General features: G+C 36.7%; 1 protein-coding gene across 1 annotated transcript in view; it reads left to right on the plus strand.

Moving 5' to 3' along the window:
* DNAH14 (dynein axonemal heavy chain 14) overlaps positions 1-12,821 on the plus strand; it is a 419,312-nt gene that overhangs the window by 184,394 nt on the left and 222,097 nt on the right. The window contains exon 36 of the mRNA XM_075542667.1: positions 10,145-10,360. Coding sequence (XP_075398782.1) covers positions 10,145-10,360 — 216 coding nt within the window. The remainder of the gene's footprint in view (positions 1-10,144; positions 10,361-12,821) is intronic.

Raw genomic sequence — 12,821 nt, forward strand, 5'->3', positions numbered from 1 at the left:
AATATCTATACTGGCATATTTACTAATGTTAAATTGTGTTTGAATTCCTCAAAGACCCCCTTTGTAGTCATAATTATTTTTTTCCAAATATAAAGTTAGACTCCAAAAATAGTATGTACTTCAGTTCTCTTATACAAAACTTTAGTGTTGGTAATTTATTTCTTCAGTCTTAAGAAATAAGGTTCTTAGCTATGTGGGGTTTTTTTTTCAGTCAGTGTACAATGTCCTGCTTTAACTTTATTAATGTAATGATTCATAATCCTTAATTCTTTCCTCTCTAAACCCCCTTCCCAAAAAATCTAAACTGGTTATTAGGGAATACAATTTTTATAACCAATGAAAGTCAATTTATCAAAGCCATTATAATAATAGTTCATATTATGAAGTATAAATATGGGCCAAGGAGCCCTAGAAATCTAGTGTTATGAGTTAGACTGCTAACCTCAAAGTCGGCAGTTCAAACTCACCAGCTTCTCCAAGGAAGAAATCTGAGACTTTCTGCTCTGGTAAAGATTTAGAACCTCGGAAACCCCGAAGGAGCAATTCTACTTTGTCCTATCGGGTTGATATGAGTCAGAATCAACTTGATGGCACCAAGTTTGAGGTTTTTGTTTTTTGGTTTGTTTTTTTTTAATATGGGCCAAGTACTGTACTAAACACTTACTTGAATGACCTCATTTTGCCTTCACAACAACAACCCTATAGAAAGAAATTTGTGTATTTAAAGTATTTTTTTGAATTACAAAAGTCGTATAGAGTGTTTTCCACCACCCATCTGTCACCTCATTGACCTGGGTGGCTTATGTGTTCCTACGATGCTGGAAGCTCGGCCACTGGTATTTCAAGTAGCAGCAGAATCACCCGCGGTGGACAAGTTTCCAAGGAGCTAGCAGACAAAAACATATCAGGAAGGACTGTCCACCAACCTCCTTCTGCAAGTTAGTCAGTGAAAGTCTTATGGATAGCAATCTTCTTTACACTGAGTTACAATCCACTCTAAAGGTGGCAGTTTGATTTTCATCAGGAAGTATGCCATGTCCTCCTTGTTTTCAGCAAGCAAGGTTGTGTCATTTGCCTATCAAAGGTTATTGATAAGACTTCCACCAATCCTGTTGCCATGATTTATGGTCCAAGTTTATTTGCTCAATCTATAGATTGAGTAAGTGTGGTGAAAGGGTACAACCCTCTGATGCATACAGTATTCCTTTGTTCTGTGTGAATCACTGCCTGAGAACCTTCTCTCACTCCCATCAAGTCCATTGCGACCCTAGAAGACAGGATAGAACTGCCTCAGTGGATTTCTGAGACTCATTACAAGAGTAGAATGCCTCATCTTTACCCCTTGGAGCGGTTGGTAGTTTTGAAATGCTAACCTTGTGTTTAGCAGCTCCACATGTAACCCACTAAGCCACATGGGCTCCTAAGAACCTTAGGAAATCTTTTATTTTTTGGAAATCTTATTTTTTTAATATCCTTTTTTAGTTTATGATATTTTCTTCATAGTATTCTGTTTAAGACCTTTACTGTAATTTACTTTATATTCCACTGTACTTTGTGTTTTATTATGCTTCAGAAAAGAATTGAAATATTCCATTATTTTTCCTCTCTATAACATGACCACTGTGATGAAATCTCTTCTTTTATGCGGCCTTATGCCTCGGCTCTTTTGGAAAACCAGCTTGAGGGATATCCCTCTGGCACCCTGAAACATCACCTTAGCCCTAGTTTTCTAACCCACAGACATTTTCTGGGTGAATTGCAAATAACTTAATGTGATACTTTCTGTCTGGTCTTGAGCTGTGGCCTTCCCTGTGATTGATACTCACGTTGCAATAATTGGTTAATATACTATGTAAATAAAGTGATTGTAACTATGCAAATTCCTTGACTTGTAGCCTACTACATAGGGATTGATCAACTCGTGGTTCTGGTGGAAGGCTTATAGTATGTATTGACACTTGATTCCTTTTTATTGCTGAGTAGTATTCCAGAGAATACTACATCTTATTTATCCATTTAGTAATGGATGATTACTGGGTTGTTCTACTTTTGGGTAATTATAAATAATATTGCTATGAACATTCATGTATTAGTGTTTATGTTGGTGTGCTTTTACTTCTCTCATGTAAGAGAGTGTTATTACTAAGCTAAATGGTACATTTATGTTTAATTTTTTTAACTGATAAGCCACTTCGAAATGTCTATAATGTTATACAGTTCTACCAGTGACAAAAGGGTGACGCAGTTTTTCCACAAACTAAATAACTCTTTTATAATCTGTCAGTATAGTCAGAAACAGACTGCCTCTGTTTCTCCTGTGGAAAAGCTGGTGGGCTCAACTACCAACCTGTCCATCAGCAGTCAAATGTTTAACCCACTGTGCTACCGGGACTTCTTCACTATGGCTAGGTAAAGGTTTTTGAAGAAAAAGAAATGAGATGACTTAGGCCATTAAACTCAAAACCAAACTCACTTGTCATCAAGTTGACTCTACCTCATCGTGTCCCTATTAAACTACCTCTATGGGTTTCTGAACAGAAGTTTAAAAAACTGCATGTTCATCCAGGGAAGCGGCTGCTATTTTTGACCTGCTGACCTTGTGATTGGAAGTTCAATGCATAACTACCTGGACTCCTTGCTTAGGTCATTCTTTCAAAAAAGTTTGTGTGTCATTTTTTATCTCTTCTCTTCTTTAGGGACAACCATGATATGAATGTTAGTGGGTTTATTAATATCCTGTGTATATATAGGAGGCCCTGTTGATATTTTAAAATTATTTCTTTCTATTCATCAAATTGAGTAACTCCTATAAATCTGTGTTCACATCCATTGATCCATTCTTCTCCCTGTTCTGAAGAAAGTGAACCTTTTATTTGAGTTATTGTCATTTTCAACTATAAAATGTCCATTTAAAAAAATTTCTCTAAAAATTCTCTGAAGGTACACCCAAATGGCCAATTCATTTGAGAAAAAACGTGTTACTGCAGGTTGATCAGCCTATCAACCAGTTTGTTTTAAACTACCGTATATACTCATGGATAAGCTGAGTTTTTCAGCACAAAAGATATTCGGCTTATACACAGGTCAGGTGTAACATCTCGCTGGGCCCATGATCTCACAGGTGATTGCTGTTTCTCCACTGTTGATTCAAAGCCCTGCTGACACTGCAGGGCTTTGAATGTTTGTTTACTCACATCTAACCAATCAGAGCCGTCCCTATGACATGGACGGCTCCAGTTCGCAGAAGCACCTGTAGTGATTCACTTATGCTGGCAGTTGAACTAGTAAGGATGTGTTTTTCCCCTCTCCCCTCTGGTCTCTGTGTTAATTCACATCCTGCATCCCTCACCCACACTCCCCTCCTCCCAGCTAACACGTCGGGAGGGGGAAGCGGGTAAGGGGGGGAAGGGCATTACCAAGAAAGTTCTTTTTCAAAGTCTTGGGGTTTTATCCTATTAGAAATGGGCACTCTTGAACCAAAACAAAAACACTGGTCATATGAGGCTGGTTCAAAATGAAGGTTGTGTCAAGAGCAGAAGAGAGGAATAACAGTATTGCAAGTAGGGAATTCTGTGTTGACGAAAAGCAAATGAGGGAGTGGTGGAAAATGAAGGCTGACTTGGAACAGATTCCAAAACCTAAAAAAGCTCATGGTGGTTTAACGTCTTTTTATGGGGCTCTAAAGAGAGAATTTCATAAATGGGTTATGGAGTGTCATCAAAATAGCTACTGCGTAACACTCTTGGGAATCCGCATACGTGCTCTACAAATGGCTAAGGATGACAAATATAAAGCACCAGGCATTGAAAAATTTGCTGCGTCAGCAGGACGGTGTACCCACTTCATGAATAGGTTTGGCCTACTATGTTTGAGACAAAGAACAAAGATTTCCCAGAAATTGCCATAAGACCTTGAAGGAAAAAAACTATGGCATTCCAGTCATTTATTATAAAAACAAAGAATGATTTATAATTATGACCTGATAGATATTGGGAATATGGATGAAACTGCCATGACTTTTGATTTTCCAAGAACAGAACTGTGGCAAGTTTAGGAGAAAAAACCATTTTTCTCAAAACCACAGGAAATGAAAATAAACACTTTACAGTTTTTCTATCATGTTTGGCCAATGGAACTAAGCTGCATCCTGTCGTTATTTTTAAAAGAAAGACCTTGCCTAAAAAGATCAATTTCCCACCAAGAATTACTGTGCATGCACATGTTAAAGGCTGGATGGATGAAGACGGAACAAAAATATGGAAGAGATTTGAAACCAACAACCAGGAGCAGCCTTAAAGAAAAAGCCATCGTTCCTTGCTTGGCATATGTTCAGAGCCCACATAAAAAACATTGGCAAAATCTAGTAAAGTTACTTTAGCCGTTGTTCCAGGTGGGCTTACATCTGTACTGCAGCCTCTGGATGTATCTTTGAATAAGCCTTTTAAAGACCGTGTGCAAAGGATGTGGCATGAATGGATGTCATCTGGTCAAGCCCGACTAACAAAAGGAGGAAATCTCATGAAGCCTGAATAGAGTTAATAGCAAAGTGGGTTCAAGATGCATGGGAAGACATTCCAGAAGACATGGTGCGACGTGCCTTCCAGAAATGTAGTATTAGTAATGCTTTGGATGGCAATGAAGACTGCGCTTTGTATGAAAATGACAGCAGTTATGGTGATGACAGTGATCTCAGGGAGGACAGCATCTATGATGCCCTCACACCAGCTGAAGCTCTGCATTGGGATACGGATGATGATGAGGAATCCAGTTGTGAAGGATTTTAACTCTTTACATTTTAGCTTGGTTGCTGATTGAGCTCAGGGAAGAGTACTCTTAAGGTATCATCGTTGATACCTTATTGTTTTTGTTGAACCTATTTTCCACTTACTGTGTTGGTTTACTAATGTTAAATGACCTGTCCTTTTATTTATGCTTTTTATTTTAAATAAATATTTAAATACATTACCCCACTGATGTCGCAATTTTTGGTAATTTTATTTTCATTTGTTTTGATTATTGAAACTCACCAATAGCTTCTGCATTTTCCACCCTAGGCTTATACTCGAGTCAATCAGTTTTTCTGGTTTCCCAGGTAATAATTAGGTACCTTGGCTTATACTCCAGTCGGCTTATATTTGAGTATATACGGTAAATTGTTCTATTTCCAGCCTCTCCTGCCCTACCTCCAACTCCTAACACATAACTGGAAAAAATTCCAATATGCCTTATTTGTCCATGTATCGATTCTTATACAAAACAATCAGACCTGTGATAAGAATTGTATGAGCCCAATAAAATGAGTTTAACAAAAACACATTAACTAATAAAAAAATCAGAGCTCTTTGGGAAAATGATGAATTTCAAGCCTGAAGCAGGAAATTAAAACAAAAAACAAAACTATTCTCATATAGGAAAGAAATGATTTGTCAAAGATTGCTGGGTTGATGGTAAAAGGATACTAGAATGAACTTGAACAGAAACTCAGAAGATGGAATGATTTGAGAACTAAACAAACAAAAAGAATGGATAGAGCTTCCTTTCTTCTTTTACAATCTTATATGTTCTTTTTCTTCACTTCTTGAAACAAGAGATATAGCATGATGGTAAAAAGAAATGGTGAAGACAGGACCCTTCTGTGCTGTTTCTGATCCTACAGGGAACTTTCACCATAAAGTTAGTTTTACCTTTTCCCCCATAGATTCCCTTCATCAGAATGAAGACGTTCTCATTTATTCCTAATTTGTTAAAAATTGTAGTTGAATGGTTCTTATATTTTGTCAAATAATTATCTGAATCAGTTGATATGATAATGTGGTGTTTCTTTATAATGTTAACATGGGAGTTTACTTTGAGTTTGAAATCTTAAGAGTTGCATTTAGGAAATATGCCACTTAGTCAAGATATCTTTATTTTGGATATTGCTAAATTTGATTTATTTTTAGATTTTGAGAACTTGGGTTTCAGGTATATTGAGTTGAAATCTGTTCCCTTTTTGTCAATTTTCTGTACAAGGGTTTTTTAAAATTCATATTATTCCTTTTTATAGCATTACTTTTTAAAAAAAACATTTTTTAGGGGGCTCATACAACTCTTATCACAAGATGTGCTTTATACAATTGATGTATGTATATTATGGGTTGTGATAAGAGTTGTATGAGCCCCTAATAAAATGTAAAAAAAGAAAGTGGAAAAAAAAAGAAAAGAAAATGATTAGGGCAAAGAATGTACAAATGTGCTTTATACAATTGATGTATGTATATGTATGGATTGTGATGAGAGTTTTATGAGCCCCTAATAAAATGTTTTTAAAAATTGTATAAAGCACATTTTACATTTGTTACCCACATCATTCTCAAAACATTTGCTCTCCACATAAGCCCCTGGCATCAGCTCCTCATTTTTCCCTTCCCTCCCCGCTTCCCCCTCTCTCATGAACCCTAGATAATTTATAAATTATTATTTGTCATATCTTGCACTGTCCAACATCTTCCTTTACCCACTTTTCTGTTGTCCATCTCCCATGAAGGAGGCTATATGTAGATCCCTGTAATTGGTTCACCCTTTCTACCCCACCCTCCCTCCGCCCTCTCAGTATTGCCACTCTCACCACTGGTCCTGAGGGATCATCTGTCCTGAATTCCCTGTGTTTCCAGCTCTGACCTGTACCAGTGTACATTCTCTGGTCTAGCCAGATTTGTGAGGTAGAATTAGGGTCATGATAGTGGCAGGGGTGGGGGTGAAAGCATTAAAGAACTAGAGGAAAGTTGTATGTTTTATCGGTGCTCTACTGTGTGTACCCACTGGCTCATCTCCTCCCTGCAACACTTCTGTAAGGGGATGTCCAGTAGCCTACAGATGGGCTTTGGGTCCCCACTCTGCACTCCCCCTCATTCACAATGATATGATTTTTTGTTCTCATGATACCTGATACCTCATCCCTTCGGCACCTCATGATCACACAGGCTGGTGTGCTTCTTCCATGTGGGCTTTGTTGCTTCTGAGCTAGATGGCCACTTATTTACCTTCAAGCCTTTAAAAGCCTAGACGCTGTATCTTTTGATAGCCGGGCACCATCAGCTTTCTTCACCACATTTGCTTATGCACCCCATATTATTTCTTTCATCAATGGTTTGTGCACTTTTCCAGAGAAGCCATCTGAACCACGAGTTTTATTTTTAAGAGATTACCTTTAAATTCAAGTTATTGAGTGACCATGGAACTATTCACATTGCTAAATTTGAGTGGGTTTGGTACTTTCATATTTGATATATTGATCCATTTTATCAATGATGCTAAATCTATAGAATTAGAGGGTATTTTAAATTTCCCAATCATTTAAGACTCAAGTGGTCTGTAGTGATACCCTTTCTTTCATTCTTGATACTGATCATTTGAGTCTTCTCTTTTTCTTTTGGTGGTCTTACTAGAAGTGTATCCATTTTATTGATTTTTTTCAAAGAATAAGCTTTTCATTTCGCTTAATTTTCTATTGTTTTATATTTTATTGATTTGTGCTATTATCTTTAATACTTCATTACTTTGCTTTGATTTGGGTCACTTATTTTCCTGTAGATTTATAAGGTGGAAGCTTGGATCATTTTTATACTATTTTTATTGAGGTGGAATTCAAAACAAAATTAGGTATTATAAAGTGGCATTTAGTGCATTAATGTTTCATGCAAACATTCTTTACTTTCAAATTTTTTCACCACTCAAAAAAGTCCTTGATTCTTTAAGTAATAATTTCACATTTTCTGTCCCAATCCCTGGTGGAGCCATGGATTAAGTTTTGAGTGGCTAAGCATAATAAGATGGGAGGTTGAAATCCACCAGCTGCTCTACAGGAGAAAGATGAGCTGTCTGCTCCCACTAATATTAAAATTTTAAAATATGACTGGAATAGTTAAAACCTTATCATCTGATCCCCATTTTGACACACTCTAAGCTTAATCTAGTTTTTAATATTATTGCTTTTGTTTTTTAACTGGGTTTAATCTTTGTTGTATTTTGTTAGTCTTAGTAGACTTCTTGACTCTATTATGTATTTTTCTATGTTTTTTTAGTATATGAAACCCAGGATGGGTGAATCTGTATAGAAAATAACTAGATTAAGAGTCCCTGGGGGTATGCCAGGGGAGGCGGGAGACTAAGGGGGATCTTATATCAAGGAGTACAAAAAAGGAAGAAAATGTTTTGACACTGTGGTAGCAATGTACAATACTTTTTTTTCAGATCAGTTTACTGGGAGCTCTTATAACAATCCATACATCAATTATATCAAGCATATGTGTACATATGTTGCCATCATAAGTTTCTAAACATTTTATCTATTTGAGCCCTTGGTAGCAGCTCCTCTTTTTTTCCCTCCCTCCACCCCACTTCATGACCCCTTGACAAGTTATAAATTATTATTTTCATATCTTACACAGGCCACTGTGCCCCTTCACCCACGTTTTTGTTGTTCATTCCCCTGGGGATGCATTGATCATTGCAATTGGTTCCTCCTTCTTCTCCCCTCCTCCCACCTTTCTCTGCCCTCTCATTTATCTACTCCCATTTCTATTCTTGAGGGGTTTATCTGACCTGGATTCCATGTGTCATGACCTCTTAACTATACCGTAAACAGGTACAGTCTCAGAAACCCACAGGTGGGTAGCCGTGAGTCAGCATTCACTCCATGGCAGTGAGTTTGGGGGTTGGTTACATAAGCACTGTTACTTGAGTCAAACTTTCCCCTCTCTGATGTCAGCTCAGAGCACTGACTGGCACTTCTCTCGTGGCCAATCTATACCTAAAAGGCCCTTAGAAGCATAACTTCTCAAGTGTGGTCTGAAGGCCTCCTCAAAGATACTTCAGTCAATTAGGAAATTACAAAGTTTTAGAGACTGTATCTCAGGAACCAATTACAAAGGCTAAAATCTTCCAGCGTACCTAAATTCTTCATATGTTACCAAGTGAACATAATCTTTTCGGAATCTCTAAATAGAAAGCTGGATTAACAGTCTGACCTGGTGGAATGAACTGCAAATGCACTATCGCCCTCACATAAGAAATAAAATTTTAAAATGAGCATCGGTATTTGGGGAGGACCCCCTCATATCTTGCAGAGATTTCTCTAATGGTGGGTTGTGGTAAACTGAGGGACAGGATGAGAATGTAAATGGCCAAATTTTCTATGCTGATAATTATGGGGTCTGGAAAGCATACTCTAGTTGGAGAAGGCCCTCACTGTTAGGAGATAAAAATGATTCTTAATACACATTCTGAAGACTTAAAATAGTCCCTACTATAGCCTTCCATAAAGGAGCTGTCGTAAAGGATGCACTTGGCTGTTCACTGTGCCTGGAGGTTATCTGTTGTTAAGAGCAATCAAATTCTGTTGCCTGTCTCATCCTAAAGAAGTAGCTAACTCCCTTCTGAAGTCTTCTTGACACTGGTCCTACATTGTTCCCTTGGGGAGAGCTCAAGGACTTAAGTGGTTAGGCCACTGACTCTTTCCCTGACCCACTAATTATATTACCCATTCCCTCTATTACACATAGACTTGTCGAAAGATGTGTAAGCTCCGCAATTATATACACCCATTGGAAAATGCATTCGTTCTTTTGGTTCCAGGATGGGGACAAGGAGCCCCTATACCCTGTTGTCTATCTTACTTTCTGCAATTGCAAAATAGCTCCTAAGGACCAGATCGACTGTTGGGGGGTGGTACCACAACGGTGGGTGGGTTTTGTACCATTTGGAATTATTTCACTAGAGTCAGAAATAATTTTCTCTTTAGTGCCAATCCTGACATGAAGTTTCAAAGTATACTGTATTCACCCTCACCTCTCTACTCAATCCTGCCCCCAGGCACACCAAATGCCAGCTCAGAGATTATGTTCCCAGATTAGAGATCAAGGATGTTTTCCCCATTTTATTCCAAATGTACAATTGTAATATTTAGATTTTTAATTGTCCATTATGACTAAGTTTAATAAGACAACTTTTACTTGAAAATTGCCATCTGTATAGAAAACATACTTTTATAATGAAGGATATCGCCAGACCTCTTCTATAAATAATGATGTGAAAAAAATCGACACAAATAAGTATATTATAGTTAATGCCTTTTTAGTTATACTGGTGTTGTTTTTTTTTTCAGATTCCAGGAAAAAAAGGAAAAGTAGATATTTGTATTTTAAATCCAAAATGTATCACTCATGGTGAACTATATGGACAACTGAACCCTAATACAATGGAATGGACTGATGGAATATTATCAGCAGTAATTCATAATTATGTACATTTTAACGTTAAAAGGCAATCAAGGAAAGACTTGGATCTGGGATTGAGGTCAAGAATCTCAGATATAGCTAATGTAAGTTTATTAAGTAATGAGTATTTTTATTTGATTTGTGGAATATTCTATTGTTTATCCAAATGCTTGATATTAAAGCATTGTTAGATACTAGTGTAAAAGTAAAATTTTTAAATTACTATGAATAGTATAAAAAATTTTAAGCTATCAAAAGACATAAAATAGGCTACTGAGTTTTCAAATGTTCAATAAACAATAGAATAATGTTAAATATATTTGCTTTTAAATAAACAGATTAAATTGAATATAACTGAAAAGTTGTATCTAAAATAGTGATTCCCTTCATACCAATATACCAATATAAAACCAGACTCATTGCTATCTAGTCAATTTCCACTCATAGCAACACTGTAGGACAGAGTAGAACTACTCCACAGTGTTTCCAGTGGGCAGCAAAACATTGGAAGGATTAGGGAGGGTGCAGCCTCCTTACTCAGGTCAGAGCCTTGATGCAATTGAAAGGAAGTTTTCTCAAGGGTATGGTCTACTCCTATTTAAGCAGACTTTGTGGGAAAATGTGTCTCTTCTTGCTAGCCTGGAATCTGTGTCTATCTCCTCAACCTTCATTTCTTTGATTTAAGTCAATGGCCTACCACATCGCCTGATGGCTCTGGGAGCAACCCACTGCCTGCCATGGAGCCTGCTGACCTTGGGTTCACTTGACCCTGCAACCACCAACCTGACCTTTGACTTTTGATTCATTCACCCCTATCTATGCCAGCCTGTGGTCTCCCTGCTTCCTGGTTCATCAGCCCTAGCAGTTGTGTGAGGAACAGAAAACCTCCAGCTTACATCTGACCCACAAACTTGAACTGGATTGGACTTACCCAATTCTACAACTCTGTGAGCCATTTTCTTTAATATAAAAGAAAACAGAAAACCTTTTTTTGCTAGTTCTTTCAGAAAACCTTAAAGAGAAGAAATTAAACCGAAAATTTGTGACATTGTAATATTAAGTGTCCAGATTTCTTTTAAAAATCATAATACATGTTTAAAAAGGAAAAAATAATAGACTATTAAAAACAGCAAAATAAAAGGTCAGAAACAGTCCCTAAGAAAACCAGATAATGAATTTCTCAAACAAAAACTTTAAATAATGGTATTAGATGGACTAAAGGAGGTAAAACAAAACATGGACAAAAGAACTAAAGGAACTTGGGAAAACCATGAAAGAAGAAAATGATAATATCAATAGAGATACATATTTTAAAAACAGACAGAAAAGTAAGTTGAAAAGCATCACAAATGAAATGAAAATATCATTTAAAAGGTTCCACCAAAGATCTGAGCTAGCAGAAAAGTGTCAGCAAATTTTAAGACAGAAAAATCAAATATTGAAGGATTAGGAGTGGTGGTGACAGGGGGAGGGGGTTGGGGTAATGCAAGAAATATCCAAAAAAGATGGAAGGAATACAGAGTCATTATACCAAAAAGAATTTGTCGACATTCAACCATTTGAAGAAGAAGCATATGATCAAGAAGCAATGGTACAGAAAGAAGTCCAAGCAGCAGGGAAGGCATTAACAAAAACCAAGACTCCACACAAATAAATAAATAAACCAAGACTCCAGAAATTGTTGAAATACCAATTGAGATGTTTCAACATTTATTTATTTACATATTTATATATATATAACACTAGATGTGCTAAACCATGTATGCCAAGAAATTTGGAAGGCAAATCAGCTAACCAACTGTAAAATAAACTTCAAGTGATGCATTGAAATGCAGAAATTATCTGAAAATAACACTAATATTTCACTCAAGTAAAATTATGCTGAAGATAATTCAAATATGGTTATAGCAGTACATCAACAGAAATTGAAGATTGATTGACAAGGAGTGTGGGATAATGGATATCATTTGCCAATGCCTGATGAATCACACCTAAAAGCAAAAGAATCAGAAAGATGTTACCTGTTCTTTATTGATTATTAAAAATAATTCAACTGTGGATTGTAACTGATAATGGACAACATTATGAAGAAAGGAAATTCCAACCACTTAATTGTGCTCATACACAAATTTACACAGACAACAAAGCAGTCATTTAAACACAACAAAGGGATATTATGAGTTTGGGGATCCGGAAGGGTATGTGTCAGAGTTGTAACCCTTCAACATACTTATTCAATGTGTATGCTGACAAATATTCCAAGAACCTGGGTTATGTAAGGGAGACCACAGTATTGATATTAACAATTTGTAATATAAAATAACACAAAATGTATATTGAAAGCAAAGAGGGCTAAAAGGGTTTTATTGAGGAAGATAAAATAATAGCCTTCAGTATGGACTACACCTCAACATAAAGAAAATAAAAATCCTCATAACTGGGCCAATGAACAACATCATCATAAATGGAAAAAATATTGAAGTTATCTAGAGCTTTATTTTACTTGTTTTCCTCATCAATGCCCATGGAAGCAGCAGCCAAAAAAGCAACATATTGTAGTAGGGA

This window comes from Tenrec ecaudatus, chromosome 1 (genome assembly GCF_050624435.1).
Source record: "Tenrec ecaudatus isolate mTenEca1 chromosome 1, mTenEca1.hap1, whole genome shotgun sequence".
Taxonomy (NCBI): Eukaryota; Metazoa; Chordata; class Mammalia; order Afrosoricida; family Tenrecidae; genus Tenrec; species Tenrec ecaudatus.